We start from the raw sequence: 20,018 nt of genomic DNA on the forward strand, positions 1-20,018 counted from the left end.
ACCCTCGGCCCGCCCCCCCCAGTGGGCGGGGCGCGAGACAACAAACGCCATTGGTCGACCATTCGTGGGGGCGGATCCCGGAAGCGATGGCCCGCCCATCGTCTCCCGCCCCGGGGCCTCGGTGCAGACCCTCCGACCGGTCAGCGGCCCTGGTTGAGCCCCCCGTTGGGAGGCGCTTCAGGCTGAGGGAAGGCGGGAGGGACGTGGGCCCGGCCGGAGGACGGAGGAGGCCGAGGCCGTCACCTCAGGGGGGCACCCAAGCCCCACCTTTGGGGGCTCTGGGTTCGAGAAAGGCTGGGCCTGCCCTTGGGGGTCCCCGCGGAGGCGAGGGAGATCCAAACACCCGGCCCAGGGACACCCGCCGCCCCCAAGTGCTGGGGCTGGTCAGGCCCTCCCCAGCAGCGGCCCAGCGATGGTCAAGGGAGACATGGCCCTCAAGGGCAGGGTGCCTGCAAGGAGCTGGCTCTGCGGAAGCTGATGGCAGCCATGTCCCATCTGCCCCAGGAGTGGCCAGAGAGAATGAGAGGCAAGCTCAGAGACAGCTGAGGGGGGGCCCAGCCCATCTCCGCCCTGCTGGTGGACGGTGGCACAGCCACAGCCGCCCTCAGCCACTCCCGGGTTGACCAAGGCTGAGGAACCCTTTTTGTCTAAGCCGGCTTGAGTTGATTTCCAGCACATGTACCCAGAAAGGAGCCCCTCCACCCCTATTAGCACTCCGGGGTTTGTGTGTGGGCAGCAGCAGCCCTGGACACATCCTGCCAGGGGCTACCCCACACCCGCTTCCCTGCCCTTAGGCCTCCCACCAGGCCCATGTCAATGCCCAGGTCTGTGTCCCCAGCCTCAGGGGCCTGTCCCTTCCAGGCTGCCCTAACCCTGCAAGGCTCCTGCCGCTGAGTCTCGGGTCCTGCCCGTGGCACCCTCAGCAGTGCCTGCGTCCACCCAAGCCGCCTCTCCCCCGCTGACAGAGAGAGGTCGTCCATCCACTGTTCCATCCACTGATCCACTCTCCAGATGGCTGCAACAGCCAGAGCCGAGCTGATCCGAAGCTGGGAACTTCCTCTGGGTCTCCCACGCAGATTTAGGGCCCCAAGTACTTGGGCCATCTTCCACCGCTTTCCCAGAGCAGAAGCAGAGAGCTGGATCGGAAGAGGAGCAGCTGGGACTAGAACTGGCGCCCACAGGGGATGCCAGCGCCACAGACGGAGGCTCAGCCCACTGCAGGGTCACAGCGCCGGCCCCTCTGGCCCCCATCTGGCCAAACTCCAGGGCCATCCACACCCCTCACCTGCCGCTCACCATACAGGGTGAGTGGCCTGTGGTGACACCCACTGCCCAGCCTGCTGCTGTCTGGGCAGCTGTCTCCAGTCCGCAGCTCTTCCAGCTGCTGCCCCTTCCTCACATAGAAACAGAAGCCACCAGGTGGGAGACCCCCAGCCGGCATCCCCCCCACCACGTACCCACAGAGCCTCTGCCTGCTGCTGGCCGGCCATGCCCTCACCACACCCTCTCTTCCTCCTTCTGGCTCCAGCTTCATCTCGGCTCTCAAAACCTCCCTTGGCGGTCGCCACGCTCGCTGTCTGCTGCACTCCCACTTCTCTAAAGCTCTCCCCACTGCCGTCAGCACACCCAGCCCTCCCGCAGCCCGGGCCTGGCTGGCCTGCCTTTCACCCGTCTCCGCCGTGGACACTGCTCCAGGGCAGCCGCCCCATCGCGCCCCAGGGGCAGCTCCTCAACTGAGGAAGAACGGAGGCCCAGGGCCTCCCCTTGAAGAGTGTGGGGACACTTCTGTGGGCTCGCCAGTGGGAGAGGCAGCCAGGCTGATGCCTGAGGGTCAGAGGACCCCCCCAGCGCCGTCAACCGTGGGCTCTGGGCAATGGGACCACGGTCTGATGGAGGTAGTGATTGTTCAGTCGTCCCAGGGTCTGAAAGAAAGAAGGCAGTGGGCTTCTGGCCCGCCCACCCCCAGACCTACCACCACCTGTCCCAGATTAAAACGTCCCTACTGGCAAGGTGGACAAACCATGTTTGTGTCTGGAACGATGGTGCTTCCACAGTGTGGAAGATGACACTGCAGGACGAGTGCCCTCCTCGGCCCTCTGCCCACACCTCCCTACACCACCTTCTTCCCTCTGCCTGCTCTGTGGACGGTGTCCCTCCACCTGCCAGGGCCCGACCACCTCGAAATCCTGCCCTGTCTTCAGCCCTCGCTCACAGCACCGAAGGCTGAGCCGACACCTCCGTGTGGGTGACCCACGGGTGGCTCAGAAGGCAGAAAGGCTGTGCCGGGAGCCAGGAGCCCGTGTGTGCAGCACCCTGTCCCCCATGTCCCCATGGGCCCCGCTCCTGCTGGACTCCCCAGGCCTGTGCTCCTGACACAAACACACGACCCCTCTCAGGCCTGGCTGGTAGGAATGGACAAGCAGGTGACTGCTGGAGCCCCCCACCCTTCTCAGAGGTAGGCCAGGCTCAACACTCATGAACTTAATCATCCAGCAAATGTTTACTGAGCGCCCATGGTGTGCTCAGCAGGAGGGACAGAGTGGCCACAGGGGGTATGAGGAGGGGCAGGTAATCGGAGAAACCTCTGGTAGGAGGCGGATGAGATCATGGCTGCCTCTCAGATGGACAAAGAAGCCGAGAGCTGCCGAGGCCTTCATCTGTGGACAGTGGTGGGCACCAGGTTTGTGGAGAACAGGTTAGCACCGTTGCTGTCCAGTGGAGACCGCGCAGGGTTCTCGTGGCCACTGATGAAGGATTGGTTAAATCAATCACAGGACACCAACTATGGAGCTGGGCCGGGTCTACTTTCCATTCGACGTGCTTGTGTGTGAGGTACAGGGAAGCAGAACCTGGCCCCACAGTGGGCACTGTGCAGGGATCTTGCCTGGCACCTAGGTTTGAGTTTCTTACAAAACGAGGTTCTAGGAAAAAGGCCGCCTGGGAACGGCCTCCCTGGGACCCGACAGACCCTCCGCCATCTGTTCTGCGCGGGATCCTGAGCCAGCGCTGCCCGGGGCCCACCCTCTGGCTTGAGAGCCCAGCCATGACTCCCCAGGCTCTGGACTGTGCAGCGACCCGAGCCCTGGCAGGGCGCGGCAGCCCGGGGTTCCCGCGCAGTTGCCCAGCGCTGCTGTCCCGCGCCTTCTCCTTGAAGCCACAAGGGTCCCAGGCGAGGCCGCGTCCGGTGCCGTCCTCCCCCCGCCCCCCCCCGCCCCCGCCCCGCCCCCCGGCGCGCCAGCTCCGCCCCTGCGGGAGAGGCTATTTAGCTCTAGGGGCGCCGCCAGGGCCGGCGCTCGGTCCCCCCGCAGCACCCAAGGCCTCTGGCTGACTAAGACTTCCCCCACCTGCTCTGCCCGCCACCTGCCGACGGAACCCGGACCAGTCGGCCCGCTCCCCTCCGGAGGTCCGCGCGCCGGTCGGCTGGCAGGAACCCAACTTGCCCACGCCACGCCTGGCGCCCCCAGGTGGCAGGGGCCCCACCGTGCGGACTTGGGGGCTGGCCTGAGGCCCAGGCCGCCCCCGACCCGGCAGGCAGTCCGCGGCTCTCTCTACTCAGCGTGGGTGCCATGGCCCGGCTCCTGGCTGTCATCCTGGGTTGCGTCAGCCTTGTGTACCTGCAGCTGCCCGGTGCGCTGTCCAGCGGCCCGCTCGGGGGCCCACGGCCCCTTCGGCCCAGGTGAGCAGGACGACAGGTCTCAGACCAACCCCGATCCCTGTCCCTCGAGGGTAACCAGGGTACCACGGGATGCACTGTCCCCTCCCTCACCTCCTCATCTCCAGCCCCACCCCCCACCTCCCAAATTGAGGACCAGTGCAACCCCAGAGGCCTCTCTTTCTCTGCCTCCCTCCCAAGGCGGGTATCCACACCCTATGAGGGGGATGCCTGTTGGGGGCTCCTCAGGCCTGTCTCTCCTAAGGGAGAGAGGGGCTGCGGGGACATCACCCACAGTCCTGGGCCTGGTGCCCAGGGTGCCCTTTGCCCCGGGGAGGTGCTGTTGATGGGACACGTGACCTGGGCCACAAGATGACTATGTGTTCAGAAGGGGCTATGGGCTTCCCCTGGCCACACACCAGGCTGTCGGGGAAGCTGTGGACTTCCCGTGCCAGTGACCCCTGCCCCGAGTGGGGGTGAGGGGATTCTGAAGGGCTCAGCTGTCAAGTTCACGTCCTCCGTTGCCTCTGCAGAGAGCCCCCGGCCCGGACCCCTTCCGGCAGTCTGCAGCCCCGACACCCTGCACCCTGGGCAGTGGTCTGGAAGCCCCGTCAGGTTCCTCAGCCATACAGGAGGGCCAGCCAGGCCCCCACGATGGGCCAGCGTCTCCGGGACAGCGGCCAGAGACACCCCGGCCCCCGCAGGACCCAAGCCCAGCTCCTGCGGGTGGGCTGTGTGCTGGGCACCTGCCAAGTACAGAACCTCAGCCACCGGCTTTGGCAGCTCGTGAGGCCAGCGGGCCGCCAGGACTCCGCTCCCATCGACCCCAGCAGCCCCCACAGTTATGGCTGAGGTGGGACAGGACCACACCCCTGCCTGTCCCTTCCGGGCAGGGGAGCTGTGCCTGGATTCCAGAGGTGCGGCTAACCCCACAGCCCCGGCCAGGGCCCCTGGAGTTCCTGCAGACAACAGGGCCTGAGTGGCCGTGGACACGGAGAGTCATGGGTGTATATAGACCCAGGAGGGTCTTCACGCTGGGTCTGCACACCTAGGACCTGTGTACCCCACGGGTGTGCACACTCAGGGAGCCGTCACAGGCAGAGGTGGTGGGCAGCATCGAACGCCGAGAAGGGCCTCTGAGGAGAGAGGTTTGGCCAACATCAGGGAGCAGTCACCCAGGTTCCAAACCCACGGGGTCACCTCTGAGCAAAGGCGGGGGGTGACGCTGAGCCCCTTCCCACTTGGGCATGCCTGTGCCCGACCCTTCCCCTCCCAGTGCCCTGTGATGCTGTGACTCCAGGATCAGCTGAGTAGGGACAGGTCACAAAGGAGCCTTGGCAGCTCTGACTGGCAATCCTGGAACCCAGGCCAGCTGGCCATGGTTACCCCACCCCAATTGCGGGCAGCTACGGAATAGGGCCATAGGGGCCATTCTAGGGCAGAGCAAGGATGCTCCCTTCTTCCTACCCAGGGCAACTAAGGAACCCCCCCCCCCCAGGGAGGCAAGCACAGCCAAGCAAGAGCTCCCAGGACCTCCCCCCCCACACACACACACAGTGTAGGGGCCTCACAGGACCAGGCCTGGGGACAGCGGGAGGCTGGGAAGACTTGCTTCTCTGCACCCACTAAGAGCCCAGGGAGGAGCAAGCAGCCTCAAAATGATAAGGAGAATGAGAGCCACAGCTGGTGTGTGCAGGGTCCTGCGTGTCCACCTGGGGCTGGGTCTTCACACATGTCCTGTCACCCACGCTTCGATGCAGTCCTGACCGGCGGAGCCTGGAGGTGCGGAAATGGTAGTTTCTGTCCATTAGAAACACACACGGCACTCCACCCACCAGCATTTGCCACTGTCAATTACCCCCCCAGAGGCAGAGCAGGAGGGCAGAGCTGTGGCCACCACCTGGGAGGGTGCCTGGGCCCCGGGCTGGTGCCTTCTTTGGGGGCTCCTGGCACACAGGGGACCAGGCTGAGACCTCCGTGCCCAGGGAGGCAGACGAAGAATCAGCAGCAGGTGGTTGAGGGGCCGCCTGCAGGAAGGGTGCGTGAGATTTGAGCCACCAAGGCCCCCCTCGCACGGGAGCTGTGTCTGCAGCACTGGCTAGGAGAGACTGGGGGAGGGGCCAGCGGCCTGGGCCTGAGTCAGGGGTGATGCCCACGTGGCAGTGAGGACCGAGCAGGGAAGGGGAACAAGGCAGAGGAGGGGTCTGGGGCAAACCGGTGAGAGGAGTTCAGTTTTCACAACTCAGCTCCTGGGGCAGGGGCAAGGTCCATCCCCGCGCCCGCCTGGCCTGGGTGTTGTTTCCTCTGCCAGGGATGCTGCCCTCCCCCACACCCCTCTTCTCGAGTGGGCCCTGCGCCCTGGGGGGCTGAAGCACAGACTTTGCCCCCTGCACCAGTCCCCCCGCCAACCTGCCCCGTAGCCCCCACCTTGTGGCTCTTCCGTTGCCCTCCGACATCTGGGCAGTGTCAGAAGGTTTCCTGCCACCACCCACAGCCGGCAGCGGTGTGAAGTCACCTGATGCCCCCACAGCCTGCTGAGTTCCCGCCCCCAGTGCCTTCCCCAGCCACACCGCATCCCAGGCCCACGAGGCCCCACAAGAAGCCTCCAGGGGCCTGATCTCCCTCTGCATGGACAGCGACGGGCAGCTCACGGCATTGGCCGCACCGGTGTCTGTCCTTGACTCTCGTCCGAGAGCCCAGACAGACTGCCCGAGCCCAGTCTCCTCCGGACTTGACCTTGGCCCTGCCTTGCCTAGCACCGGGTTAGCAAGAATCCGGTCAGCTCTCGGGCCTCCCCCACCCTCCATATCTGATGGAATTCCTCATCTCCCACCCTTGACTTCTGAGAGCTGCTGCCTCCAGCCCTCAACCTGCTTTGTCCCATCTGCACGGATCCTCCACTCCACTCCCCGGCAGTGGGTCTCCAGCCCCCTTGGTGGTTTGCGGCTTGGGCCCTATCCCTTTGCCCTAGTGTGCTGTATTGAATAAAGCGTTCAATGCCATTTTCACAGTTTTAAAAGAGTTAGCTTTTCCTTAGGAAGCCCCTGCCCCACCCAGAGCCATAGAGCCTGGAGCCCAAGCTTTCACTCCCAGAGACCCGGGGTGGGGGCAGAGGGGCGGGGTCCAGGGTCTGTACCACCTGTGGGGAGGGGCCGCCTGAGGTGGTGGCAGAGGTGTTTAAAGGCCGGGGCAGGTTGGGGGGTTGTGGAGCAGTGCCTGGAACGAGAAGCAGGTCAGTTCCTCTGGGGTCAGGGAGGCTGAGGTCAGGGCAAGGGGGCTGAGGCTTTGCCTGCGCTGACACATTAACTCGCTGTGGCAGGAGGGGGCAGATGGTCACTCATTACCGAGGGCCAAGGCCAAGGGGCTGGGTGGTGTCTGGTCACTTATGTAACCTGTGGGCATATATAGGGGCACCTGAGCCCACGGGATTCTGGCCCACCCGAGATCCACTGACCTCAGGATGAAGGTGGCTGTGGTAAGTACTGCAGACCTGCTGGGAAAGGGGCCCCCCTGCCCCCTTCCCTGCCGGCTAGCCTTCCCTGGGGGAAAAGGCAGCAGCTCCTGCCCACCCAGGCCTCTTCCTGCTGGTCCAACTGCAGCAGGGTCAGCAGACCCCTGCCTCCCCGCGGACTCGGGTCTCCCGCGTCTGCGAGGAGGTGGAGCAGGGCGGTTCCTAGCCCTCACGGCATCCCTGGTGTTGGGCACATACATCTGCCTGGCTGGTGAGCATACCAGGTGTCCGAGGCCAGTGCAGGCCCAGCTGACGGCGTGGGGGAGGCCGTGTCCTCAGGTGCCCGCCAGCAGCCTTGAGCAGGTCCCAGGCTCGGTGTCTCCAGCCCTGTGGGGATGGCCTGACAGTGACATGGATCAAATCCCCCATGCGCCCAGGGCCCAGACCCTTCCCTGACCTACCGACCTGATGCAGACCCAGAGACAGCCAAAGACAAGAGCACCTTCCGGAACTACACGGTGAGGACCTGGCCCTGGGGGGAGGCTCTGCTCCCACCTGTGGGGCCCGGCCTGGGGGAGGGGCGGCCGCGTGAGGCACATGGCCTCTGCTGACTGTCTGGCTTGCAGTCGGGCCCCCTCCTGGATCGCGTCTTCAACACCTACAAGCTCATGCACTCACAGCAGACGGTGGACTTCGTCAGGAGGAAGGTCAGCGCCGCCCCTTGGCCCAGCCCCAGCCCCAGCCCCAGCCCCAGCTCTCCGGCCGGGATGGGCGCTGAGCTGACTCGGCCCGCCCTCCCACCCAGCATGCCCAGTTCGGCAGCTTCTCCTACACGAAGATGACCGTCCTGGAGGCTGTGGGCGCACTGGACGCGCTGGTGGACGAGTCGGACCCCGACGTGGACTTCCCCAATTCCTTCCATGCCTTTCAGACGGCAGAGGGCATCCGGAGGGCGCACCCCGACAAGGGTGCGCTGAGCCAGCTGTGTGGTGGGGGTGGGGTGTGCGAGGGGCACCCCAGCAGCCGGGGCCATCCTGGCTCTCCGCCCCCACACCAACCCTCCTGCCCTGTGTGCCTCCCTCCTAGACTGGTTCCATCTTGTTGGGCTCCTGCATGACCTCGGGAAGGTCCTGGCTCTGTGGGGGGAGCCCCAGGTGAGAGCCAGGGAAGCTAGGGAGGGGGGACACTAATGTGGGGGGCCCTACCCACCCAGCCTTTGCCCTGCAGTGGGCGGTCGTTGGAGACACCTTCCCCGTCGGCTGCCGACCCCAGGCCTCTGTGGTTTTCCGTGACTCCACTTTCCAGGACAACCCTGACATGCAGCATCCCCAGTACAGGTGCCACCCTCCCCCCAACCCTGGCCAGCCCTCCCCTCCCCGGCCCACAGCAGCCCCTCACTCTGCGCTCTCTCTGCAGCACGGAGCTGGGCATGTACCAGCCGCATTGCGGGCTGGAGAACGTCCTCATGTCCTGGGGCCACGATGGTGAGCCGCGGGGCGGGCGGGGCGCGGGCCGCCTGGGGGTGGGGGCGGGAGGGCCGCCCGCTGCAAGCCTGCAGCTGATGCGCCCGCCCCCGCCCGCAGAGTACATGTACCAGATGATGAAGTTCAACAAGTTCTCCCTGCCTGAGGAGGTAGGTGGGGGAGGGGCAGGCCTGGGAGCCCCGCCCGGGCCAGCCCCCGCCGGGCAGGGAGCATGCTGGGTGTGGCCCTCTCCACAGGCCTTCTACATGATCCGGTTTCACTCCTTCTACCCGTGGCACACCGGCGGCGACTACCGGCACCTGTGTAGCCAGCGGGACCTGGACATGCTGCCCTGGGTGCAGGAGTTCAAGTAAGCCCGGGCCTGTGGGGGGCTGGGGTGAGGACAAGGCCGATGGCCAGGGCGGGGCCCTCATGATCTCTCTGCCCCTCCCTGCTACAGCAAGTTCGACCTGTACACGAAGTGCCCCGACCTGCCCGACGTGGACAAGCTGCGCCCGTACTACCAGGGGCTCATTGACAAGTACTGCCCCGGCGTCCTGTGCTGGTGACCAGCCTGCCCCTCTGAGCCAGCCCACAGGCCCGGTGGGGTGTCCTGGGGAGCCCGGGGAGGCCCAGCACAGGGAGGATCCGCCTCGGCCTCAGGAGAGGCTCTGGACCCGCCCGTCCCCCCCTCATGGCCACTGGCGCCTGGTGACAATAAAGACGTGAAGTTCTGCCGTGCCTGACTCTTCAGTGGGACGGGGCAGCCTGGGAGGGCCCTGCCTGGTGTGAGCACCTTGGCAACTGCCCAGCTCCAGCGTGGGGGGGACGACAACTGACCTCACCCCTTTTAAACAGCCACCACATCCTCTGGGCTCGGTGTGGTGTGAGTGTGCTACGTGTCGTGTGTCACGAGTGTGTGTGGTGTATGTGTGGTGTGTGAGTGTGTGAGTGCTGTGTGTGGTCTGGGTGTGTGTGGTGTGATATGTGTCATGTGTGGTATGTGTCGCGTGTGTGGTGTGTGTAAATGTGTGGTGTGTGTGTTGATGTTGTATGTGCCATGTAGTGTGTGTGAATGTGTGGTGTGTGTGTGTGGTGTGGTATGTGTCATGTGTATGTGGTGTGTGTGTGGTGTAGTGTGTGGTATGTGTCATGTGTGTGGTGTACGTGTCGTGTGTCATGTGTGTGGTGTGGTGTGTGTCGTGTGTGTGGTGTATGTGTCGTGTGTCATGTGTGTGGTGCGGTGGTGTGTGTGGTGTGGTGTGTGTCGTGTGTGTGTGTGTGTGGGGGGTGTGTGTTGATGTTGTATGTGCCATGTAGTGTGTGTGAATGTGTGGTGTGTGTGTGTGGTGTGGTATGTGTCATGTGTATGTGGTGTGTGTGTGTGGTGTAGTGTGTGGTATGTGTCATGTGTGTGGTGTATGTGTCGTGTGTCATGTGTGTGGTGTGGTGTGTGTCGTGTGTGTGGTGTATGTGTCGTGTGTCATGTGTGTGGTGCGGTGGTGTGTGTGGTGTGGTGTGTGTCGTGTGTGTGTGTGTGTGTGGGGTGTGTGTTGATGTTGTATGTGCCATGTAGTGTGTGTGAATGTGTGGTGTGTGTGTGTGGTGTGGTATGTGTCATGTGTATGTGGTGTGTGTGTGTGGTGTAGTGTGTGGTATGTGTCATGTGTGTGGTGTGTGTGTGGTGTAGTGTGTGGTATGTGTCATGTGTGTGGTGTATGTGTCGTGTGTCGTGTGTGGTGCGGTGGTGTGTGTCGCGTGTGTGGTGTGTGTAAATGTGTGGTGTGTGTGTTGATGTTGTATGTGCCATGTAGTGTGTGTGAATGTGTGGTGTGTGTGTGTGGTGTAGTGTGTGGTATGTGTCATGTGTGTGGTGTATGTGTCGTGTGTCATGTGTGTGTCGTGTGTGTGTGTGTGTGGCAGGAGCCAGCGCAAGTTCTCGGCCCAGCAGGCAAGCAGCCTCACCCCATAGCTGATACCTGAGCCGGGGTCCCAGCTCTCCACTGCACACCTGGAAGCAGAGGTGACGGCCCAAGCCTGGGTCCCTTCCACCCACATCAGAACCTGGATGGAGATCCAGGCTCCTGGTTCCGGCCTGACACAGCCCCTGCTGCTCAGGCATTTGGGGAGTGAACAGGCAGATGGGAAAGCTCTTTTCAAACAAATTGAAAATAAATAAAAACTCCTAAACCCCCAATAGCTAAAAGGATACACCCACAGAAGACAAACTCAGGGGTTAAGTGCTACAGAGTGAGTGCCTGTGAGCCACCCTTGGAGGGCAGCCGCCCCAGGCTCCGCCCATCACCTGCACAATATCTGCCTGCTTCCGCTGTCCAAGCTGCCTCCTCCAGCGCCACACCTTAGCTTGCCAGCGTGGCCTCCATCTGCGCCACGGGTCTCATTTCCTCTGAATTCACAAGGTTCAGGTCTGGCTTGTCGGGGTGAAGGTGCTCTCCAGGGGCAGCTCCAGTTTCCCTGTGCTGGTGTCAGGCTCGCCACAGCCCCCACTCTGCAGGGTGTGCCGCAGGGGTGTGCCTGCTCCAATCCCTTCTGCACGCACCTTTGGAACAGGTCATCTGGTCACCTGCGGCCCCGCTGGTACAGGGGAGACCTGCCCTCAGTCGGCAGTGTGTGTGTGTTGTGTAGACCTGCACATACCCAGTGTGTGTGTCTGTGTGTGTGTGTGAAGGTTGTGTAGACCTGCACATACCCAGTGTGTGTGTCTGTGTGTGTGTGTGAAGGTTGTGTAGACCTGCACATACCCAGTGTGTGTGTGTGTGTGTGTGAAGGTTGTGCAGACCTGCACATATCCAGTGTGTGTGTGTGGGGGGGGGAAGGTTGTGTAGACCTGCACATATCCAGTGTGTGTGTCTGTGTGTGTGTGTGTGAAGGTTGTGCAGACCTGCACATATCCAGTGTGTGTGTGTGTATCTGTGTGTGGGAAGGTTGTGTAGACCTGCACATATCCAGTGTGTGTGTGTGTATCTGTGTGTGGGAAGGTTGTGCAGACCTGCACATATCCAGTGTGTGTGTGTGTGTGTGTGGGAAGGTTGTGTAGACCTGCAAATATCCAGTGTGTGTGTCTGTGTCTGTGTGTGGGAAGGCTGTGCAGACCTGCACATATCCAGTGTGTGTGTGTGTGTGTGTGTGTGGAAGGTTGTGTAGACCTGCACATATCCAGTGTGTGTGTGTGTATCTGTGTGTGGGAAGGTTGTGTAGACCTGCACATATCCAGTGTGTGTGTGTGTGTGTGTGAAGGTTGTGTAGACCTGCACATATCCAGTGTGTGTGTGTGTGTGTGGAAGGTTGTGTAGACCTGCACATATCCAGTGTGTGTGTGTGGGGGGGGGAAGGTTGTGTAGACCTGCACATATCCAGTGTGTGTGTGTGTTGGGGGGAAGGTTGTGTAGACCTGCACATATCTGGTGTGTGTGTGTATGTGGGAAGGCTGTGTAGACCTGCACATATCCAGTGTGTGTGTGTGTATCTGTGTGTGGGAAGGTTGTGTAGACCTGCACATATCCAGTGTGTGTGTGTGGGGGGGGGAAGGTTGTGTAGACCTGCACATATCCAGTGTGTGTGTGTGGGAAGGTTGTGCACACCTGCACATACCCAGTGTGTGTGTGTGTGGGGGGGAAGGTTGTGCAGACCTGCACATATCTGGTGTGTGTGTGTGTATCTGTGTGTGTGAAGGTTGTGTAGACCTGCACATATCCAGTGTGTGTGTGTGTGTGTGTGTGGGAAGGTTGTGTAGACCTGCATATATCCAGTGTGTATGTCTGTGTGTGTGTGAAGGTTGTGTAGACCTGCACATATCCAGTGTGTGTGTGTGTGTGTGTGTGTGTGAAGGTTGTGCAGATCTGCACATATCCAGTGTGTGTGTGTGTGTGTGTGTGTGGGAAGGTTGTGCAGATCTGCACATATCCCGCGTGCTCTGGTTCCTTCATTCTCCTTCCCTAGGGCTCATGTGGCTGGGTGGGTGGGGCCCCTGCGTCCTCCTTGGAGTCTGGTGAGAACACACTCAGACTGCTAGTTTCCTGTGACTGCCAAAACAAATCACCACAAATTTAGAGGCTTAAAACAACAGAAAGTCCACAGAAGAATTGCTAGAAATAATAAGCAAATTCAGTGAAACTGCAGACTATAAAACCAATTTTCAAAAATCAGTAGTGTTTCTATACATCAACAACAAGCTATTTGAAAACATGAATAAAATAATTCCATTTATAATAGCTATCGAAAAAGGAATAAATTTAACCATTGTAGTGAAAGACCTGTACAATGAACAATATAAATATTGAAGATGAAAAAGACACAGATAAATGGAAATAGATCCCATGTCATGGACTGGAAGAATCAGCATGATTAAAATGTCCACATTACCCAAAGCCAACTGCAGACTCCATGCAATCCCAATCAAAATGCCAATGGTTTTCACAGAAATAGAAAAAAAAATCTAAAATCCATATGAAGCCCAAGAAAGACCCCAAAGAGCCAAAGTGACCATAGCAGAAAGAACAGAGCCAGAAAGTATAAATGAAACCTGATCCAAAACATGCTACAGTGAGGCCAGTATCCTGGTCCAGTCAGGCCACTTCCGGCCACACCAGCATCCCTAGTGGGCACTGGTTCGTCCCAGCTGCTCCACTTAAAAAAAAAAAAAAATTATTTATGTGAAAGAGTTACACAGAGAGGAAGAGAGGCAGAGAGAGAGGGAGGGAGAGTGGGAGGTCTTCCATCCGCTGGTTCACTCCCCGATTGGCCACAACGGCTGGAGCTGAACTGATCCGAAGCCAGGATCCAGGAGCTTCTTCCGGGTCTCCCATGTGCGTGCAGGGGTGCAAGGACTTGGGACACCTTTTACTGCCTTCCCAGGCCATAGCAGAGAGCTGGATCTGAAGTGGCGCAGCTGGGATATGAACTGGTGCCCACACGGGATGCCGGCACTGCAGGCGGTGGCCTTATCGGCTCTGCGACAGCACTGGTCCTGCTGCTCCACTTCTGATCCGGCTCCCAGCTAATGTGCTGTGGAAAGAGCAGTGGAAAATGGTCCAAGTCCTTGAGCCCCTGAACCCACACGGGAGACGAGGATGGAGTTCTAGGATCCTGACTTTGGCCTGATCCAGCCTTGGCCATTTCAGCCATTTGGGGAGTGAACCAACCTATGCAAGATTGATCCCCCCACCCCCACCCCATCTCTCCTTCTCTCTGTAACTCTACCTTTCAAGTAAATAAATAAATTAAAAAAAAAAAAACAACACGGTACAAAGCTATGGTAACCAACACAGCAAGGCCTGCCATACAAGAAGACACCCAGACCCACGGGACGGAACTGAGAGTTCATAAATGAACCACCAATTTACAGCCAGCTGATTTGCAGCAGAGATGGCAAGGACATACTTTTGGGAAAGCCAGATATCCACAGGTGGAGTGAGATTAGCCCCTACCTGACATTACGTACAAAAACCAACTCAACATGGGGTGAAGACATCCTTGAAACCAAGGGGTATTAGCAGGGAGCTGGACCAGAAGTGGAGCAGCTTGAACTGGCTTCCAGACAGGGTGCTGGCATCACAGGCAGCAACTTAACTCACCGTGCCACAATGCCAGCCTATGGCTGCCCCACCTTCTGTTTTGTTTTTTCAGTAAATGCTAGAACCCCAGTCTCATTTTATTTTTTTTAAAGATTTATTTATTTATTTGAAAGTCAGAATTAGAGAGAGAAGGAGAGGCAGAGAGAGAGAGAGAGAGGTCTTCCATCCGCTGGTTCATTCCTTAATTGGCTGCAACGGCCGGAGCTGGGCTGATCCAAAGCCAGGAGCCAGGAGCTTCTTCCTGGTCTCCCACATGGGTGCAGGGGCCCAAGGACCTGGGCCATCTTCCACTCTTTCCCAGGCCACAGCAGAGCTGGATAGGAAGTGGAGCAGCTGGGTCTCGAACCAGCGCCCATATGGGATGATGGCACTGCGATGGCAGCTTTACCTGCTAAGGCACAGCACTGGCCCCTCATTTATCTTCAGTACCTACTTTAGTTGAAAGGAAGAATTACAGAGATCCTCCACCCACTGGTTCACTCCCCAGATGACCCAACAGCCAGGACTGGGCCAAGCCGAAGCCAGGAGCTTCAGTCAGTCTGCCAAGTGGGTTCAGGGGCCCAAGCACTTGGACCATCTTCTGTTGCTTCCCCAGGAGCATCAGCAGGGAGCTGAGTCAGAGGTGGAGCAGCCGGGACTCGAACCAGCGCCCACACGGGATGCTGGTGTCACAAGTGGCAGCTTTGCTTGCTATGCCACAACACGCGCCCCACTTGCTCCATTTCTGACCCAGCTCCCTGCTAATGCATCTGAGAGAGCAGAAGACGGCCCCAGTGCTCGGCCCCTGACACCCACGTGGGCGACGCCGATGGAGGCCTGGGCTGCTGGCTTCTGCCAGACCCAGACCCAGCTGTGTGGGCACATGGGGGTGAACCAGCTGAGGGACGATCTGTAACTCTTTCAAGTAGATCAAATAAGAAGCATTAAAAAAGTTAATAATCTGAGCATGCAGGCCCAAGAACAGGCTTTGGAATCTTAGACGTACCTGCTGTCTTGGGCCAAAGCAGACTGCTTTGTTAGCAGGAGCTCCCTGGATGCCCCTGGAGCACAGTGCTCCTGTATGGGCCAGAGCAGGCTCCGTGGACTTCAGGGAGGGGCTGTCTCCTGGGGTCTGACAGTGCAGGTGTGTGCTGCAAACTCCCAGGGCAGGAGATCGGCCACAAGCCCAGACGGCCTCTTCCAGGTCAGAGGCCGGGGCTGGACGAGCCTTCCCCTCTTCCCTCCCACCCTGGTCTACTCTGACCCTCTGTCCTGCCCTGAGCGTGGGAAGCAGAGGCCGTGTCCTGGCTCCATACACACCACACTCTGCCAGCCCAAGGTTCCTCTGGGGTCAGGTGCTCAAAATTAACTTCCATAGGAAGAAACTCCATTTTTATTCCATTTGAAAGGCAGACACCCTACACAAAGCTCTTCCACCTGCTGGGTCACTCCCCAGACGCCTGCAACAGCACACAGCTGGGGCTGGGCCAGGCTGAAGTCAGGCGCCCGGACTCCAGCCTGGTCTCCCCTGGGCCAGGGGCTCACGTACTTGAGCCATCCCCTGCTGTGTCCCAGCAAGACGCTGTGTTGGAAGCAGTGTAGGGACTTGAGCCAGGTGCTCTACTAGGGGACATGGACTGCTGTGCCCCGCGCCCGCTCCTCAAACCCACTTAACAGAGAGCACTGAGCGCAGTGTGGAGACCAACTTCAGGCCTCCCCAGCGGGAGGGAAACACAGGCAAACAGCCAGCACTCAGGACGCCTTTATTGGTGCACGGATCCTCAGGACACTGCTGATAACCACCCTGGAGAGTCAGCCTGGCACCCACGCTGGGCCCACGCTGGGCTCCAGGCTCAGACCTCAACAGCCTGGGGAGGGTCCTGAGCTGGCTGAGCTGGGTCACGCGGCCATCTCCTGGGCCAACTGTGGAGGCAGCAGGGCAGCCCTGGGGAGGGACGCTGTTGGTGTGAGGGACTGGTGGGCCCTCAAAGTAGCACCCTGCATCAGAGGGCAGCACCCTAGCCTGCATCTGCTTGGCAGGGTGGCGAAGGCACGGTGGGTGGGGCCACGCCTGCTGCAGGTCAGAGCTGAGAAGGGACCGGCCCTCTGGAAGCTACTTTTTCCGCCGAGAGGCCCGAGAGGTGCTGCTACAGTTGCTGGGGGCTGGGGCAGCCTGTCCACGGGCAGCTCCCCCGTCTTTCTTGGGAGCTGGCTTGTGCTTCTCCCCATTGGCTAGCGGGAAGGACCGGAGTACCCAGGGGGCCAGCAGCGTCTGCATGATTCTGATGGTGCCTACAGCCACAAGGAGCCCCCAGAGCAGCGTGGGGGCCTCCAGGGGAGACAGCTGAGCGCGCACCCAGTGGAGGGCCTGGGCCAGGATGCTGGAGCCACGGGCCCGGGGTGGGCTCTTGTCCTGTGGAGGCAAGACAGAGGAAGGCCCACAGAGGTCATCCCAGCACTGGGGGGCCATCCTCCCCCACCCCCTGCACTGCCGCCCTCCTACCTGAAGCCCAAACTGTTGGAGCAGGGTCTCCAGGCTCGGGTCCCCCAGGGACACGGGTGGGAAGAACTCTTCCACCCACTGGCGTCGCCACCACCGGCTGCAACAGGGCTAGAGTTCAGTGCGTGGCCTGAGCCCAGGGCCTCCCGACCCGGCCTGCTGCCCCACCCTTACCTCTGCTCCCCAGGCTGTGAGAACCAGTACTTGTACCGCTGGGCGCGGATATAGGTGGGTGGCTGCTTGTGGAAGGGGTACCTGCTGACCTGGTTCTGGATCAGGCGGATCACTGTGGGGGAGGAGGGGCTCAGCACCACCCCCACACGCCCCCAACCCTGCTCCTCCCTCGGCCCCACCCCACCAGGCCTCACCAGGCTCCTTTCCCTGTAGCAAGCGGAGCACCAGGCTCGTGAACCATGGGCTGTGTGTGTGTGGGCCCAGGGCTGCAAACCACATCTGCCAATCCAGGCGTGGCTGATGGGGGACCACGACGGGGGGCGGCTGGCTCATGTTCCCGGGTTTGTACATGAACTCGATCTCCTGCCCAGTGGGGCCAAGGTTAGCTGGGCCAGGCAGACTGGCCCCTGCCACCCCAAGCTTATGACAGGGCTGGCCATCCAGGGACATCTGGGGCCAGCTAGACATGGTCTCCACTGCCCCCCGAGCCGACGGGAAGCTCACCGTCCAGTGACGTCCATCGTAGCTGCCTTCCAGCACCACCTCAGGCCGCCCACCCAGACCCGTCATCCGGCGGAAGAGGCCATAAGAGTTGGCTAGCTGCAGGTGCTCCACAGCCCCAAACAGGCGGTGCGTCCCAGCCCAGAGGCGCCCGTGGGTCTCGGGCTCCATGTAGGAGTAGGGTACCTGTGAGCAGGGGAGCAGAGGCTCAGCGCTGTCCCTCCAGCCCCGCCCGGCCTCCACCCGCTGCCCCTGCGGTGCCACCCACCAGGCTGATCAGGAACATGACCACTGTGGCACCGCCCCAGACGGACAGCTCCACCGAAGCACACAGCTTCCGCAGCCAGCCCTGCACCTGCGTCCACCTGTGGGCAGGGGGTCCCAGCTGTGAGTCCTGAGCTCTGCCCAGAAAGCCGCCCCCTCCCGCCCTCTCTGGGCTGCGCACCTCCAGAGGGCAGTGAGTAGCTCCCAGGTGAGGGAGGCTGCGCCCAGCCACATGGTGGGCAGGGTCACCGTCTTCAGCCACTGGGAGAACTGGTGGAAGGTGAAGGCTGCAGAGAGAGGGGTGTGAGGAAGGCCGGGCTGGCTCCCGCCCTCCGGCCCCGAAGCCGGCACTCACTGGTTCTGGAGTGGACGGTGTGCTGCTGCCAGTTGACCTCCAGGCCAAAGTAGTGCATGGTGCCATAGGCCAGCAGCCCGTAGACGGCCAGTTCCAGCAGCAGGGCCAGTGTGGCCAGCAGGGCCTCGGACCGGGCTGTGGAGCAGGACAGTCGCAGATTGGTGGAGAGTCTGAGGCCAGGAGGAGGGGGCGCAGCCAGAGAGAAGCAGACAGCAGGGATGCAGGCGGCCGCTCACCGGGGGGCGTCTTCCTGCGCTGGCCCCGGCCAGCTGCCAAGTGCCGGTCGTCCAGGAGCGCGGTGGTGAGCACCAGCGTCAGCAGGTTGAAGAAGTTGTAGTTCCCCGTGATGATGATCAGGACCTGCAGCAGCACCTGGGGCGGGGGCTGTTCTCAGAGCAGGGCGGGCAGCCCAGGGCCCCGCCAACCCGAACGCCTGCCCTTCCCTGGGCCCACCCTCCACACCTGGAGTGCCTTCCCGACAGCAGCTGCCGCACCCCCAGGGCTGAAGAAGACCATGCATGCCTGAGCCCCACCGCCCCACCTGGGAGTAGAAGGCGGCCAGGCGCAGGCGGCGAATGGGGGCGAAGAACAGAGGAGGGACCGCGATCTCGATGACGAAGGTGCCCACCGCGCTGAGCCTGTGCAGCCAGACGGGCAGGTGGTGGGCGAACCAGGCGGCCGGTGTGGGGATGCACTGTGTCTCATAGTGGTAGGTGAGCGCTGCAGGGAACGGGGGGGGGGCGGTCAGAGCTGGGCCGAGCCCCCAGCCCACCCCAGGCCAGGCCGCGACCCTCACCAGTGAGCCCCCACCACGCAGGGCAGCGGCTGGTCAGCTTGACTACGCCTGAGGCGAACATGAGGCGAAACAGCAGCCAGCGCACCAGCCAGAAGGGGAGGCCCTCGTGGGGTGAGGCCCCCTCCGACCGGCCCTGGGGGGCCTGCTTGCGGCGTCGGCAGAGGGGCCACCCCAGCGGGGCCACCAGCACAGCCAGGAAGCCCGTCTCCAGCAACAGGGAATCCCTGCGGGGACACCAAACAGCACAAAGGACCCTTCCCCATCAAGACTGTGCCCGAGGAACAAACCCCCCACTCTGCCCAGCCCCCTTGCCCAGCAGCCACTCACCACTGGAAATAAAGGAACACCTGGCCCACCTGCGGGGAGAAGAGGTGTCAGGGGCAGGCGTGTGCGTCTGCGCAGTGCGGGGCGGGGCGGGCTGCAGTGGTCGCGCGATGCCCCCCCCCCCCCCCCCCCCCCCCCGGTGCGGCAGGGCGGCCAGCAGCCCCACTTGCCTGGTAGGCCGACAGGTAGGCGGCCCACAGAAGCAGGTAGACCAGGAGGTGGCGCAGCGGGCGCAGCAGCAGGGCACCCAGGGCCAGCAGCGTGCCCAGCAGGCTGAGCAGTTCCAGGCCCTGGGCGGTGTCCAGCCCCAGCACGGGAGCCTCCCACAGCAGCGTCGGGGTCTCCCACAGCTGCTGCAGGCGCCCCTTGCCCTGTGGGCGCAGCGTCCTCCGCGCGGGCAGGATGCCCTCGGGGCCGTACAAGCCTGTGGGAAGGCGCGTCAGGCCGAACCCGCCCGCTCCGGGGCCCCCGGCCAGCCCTCCCCAGCCGAGGTCCGCGGGGGCGGCCCCCCGGCCCCCGCCCCCGCCCCCACGGGGCCCCCGTCCTCATCCGCCGGCCAGAGCCCGGTCCGCACCGAGGCCACCGGCGCCCGCTCCGGGTGGCGTCACGCCCACGGCGCGTCTTGCGGCCCCGCGGGACGCCCACCGCTGCCTCTACCCCTCGCGCAAGGCCGGACCCTCCCCCGCCTGCGGACGGCGCGGGAGAGGAGCGGGCGAGAGGACCCGCGCGCCCTCGGCTCCCTCACCCGGGATCTGCATGTACAGGGAGGCGAAGGCGAACATGAAGATCGCCGCCACGCCCTGCAGAAAGAGCTGCCGCGGGAGCCGGGAGCCCGCCATGTCCGCTACGCGGCCCGCTGGAGCAGAGCCCACGCCGGCCCGGCCCGGCCCCGCCCCGCCCCGCCCCGCCCCGCCCCGCGCGCCCCGCGGCCCTCCCTGGGCGTTTCCGCCACCCGGCGCCGGAGT

At 62.1% G+C, this 20,018-nt stretch overlaps 3 protein-coding genes across 4 annotated transcripts; 2 read left to right on the forward strand and 1 right to left on the reverse strand.

The window, feature by feature from the left end:
• The first annotated feature begins 1 nt into the window (after nucleotide 1).
• Nucleotides 2–6,654, forward strand: ADM2 (adrenomedullin 2). Its single transcript, XM_070053127.1, has 2 exons — nucleotides 2–3,676; nucleotides 4,186–6,654. Exons 1-2 carry the CDS (start codon nucleotides 3,567–3,569, stop codon nucleotides 4,502–4,504), a joined length of 429 nt encoding a protein of 142 aa, XP_069909228.1. The 5' UTR covers nucleotides 2–3,566; the 3' UTR covers nucleotides 4,505–6,654.
• A 387-nt stretch (nucleotides 6,655–7,041) lies between these two features.
• Nucleotides 7,042–9,302, forward strand: MIOX (myo-inositol oxygenase). Its single transcript, XM_070053126.1, has 10 exons — nucleotides 7,042–7,127; nucleotides 7,541–7,621; nucleotides 7,730–7,810; nucleotides 7,909–8,071; nucleotides 8,190–8,257; nucleotides 8,331–8,440; nucleotides 8,520–8,587; nucleotides 8,687–8,736; nucleotides 8,824–8,936; nucleotides 9,027–9,302. The coding sequence occupies exons 1-10, from the start codon at nucleotides 7,113–7,115 to the stop codon at nucleotides 9,133–9,135; spliced, it is 858 nt and encodes a 285-aa protein (XP_069909227.1). The 5' UTR covers nucleotides 7,042–7,112; the 3' UTR covers nucleotides 9,136–9,302.
• A 6,581-nt stretch (nucleotides 9,303–15,883) lies between these two features.
• LMF2 (lipase maturation factor 2) lies at nucleotides 15,884–19,972 on the reverse strand. Of its 2 annotated transcripts, none has more exons than XM_070051546.1 (14): nucleotides 19,799–19,972; nucleotides 19,224–19,477; nucleotides 19,057–19,085; nucleotides 18,730–18,953; nucleotides 18,475–18,653; nucleotides 18,170–18,305; nucleotides 17,934–18,068; nucleotides 17,760–17,865; nucleotides 17,583–17,679; nucleotides 17,318–17,500; nucleotides 17,008–17,176; nucleotides 16,814–16,925; nucleotides 16,643–16,739; nucleotides 15,884–16,552 (listed from the first exon to the last, which is right to left on the reverse strand). In XM_070051546.1, exons 1-14 carry the CDS (start codon nucleotides 19,890–19,892, stop codon nucleotides 16,253–16,255), a joined length of 2,115 nt encoding a protein of 704 aa, XP_069907647.1. In that variant the 5' UTR covers nucleotides 19,893–19,972; the 3' UTR covers nucleotides 15,884–16,252. The 2 variants fall into 2 exon arrangements, with proteins under 2 accessions (XP_069907647.1, XP_069907648.1); XM_070051547.1 differs by having other exon boundaries at nucleotides 16,643–16,750; nucleotides 19,799–19,952.
• Nucleotides 19,973–20,018: the final 46 nt, after the last annotated feature.

This window comes from Oryctolagus cuniculus, chromosome 11, assembly GCF_964237555.1.
Source record: "Oryctolagus cuniculus chromosome 11, mOryCun1.1, whole genome shotgun sequence".
Taxonomy (NCBI): Eukaryota; Metazoa; Chordata; class Mammalia; order Lagomorpha; family Leporidae; genus Oryctolagus; species Oryctolagus cuniculus.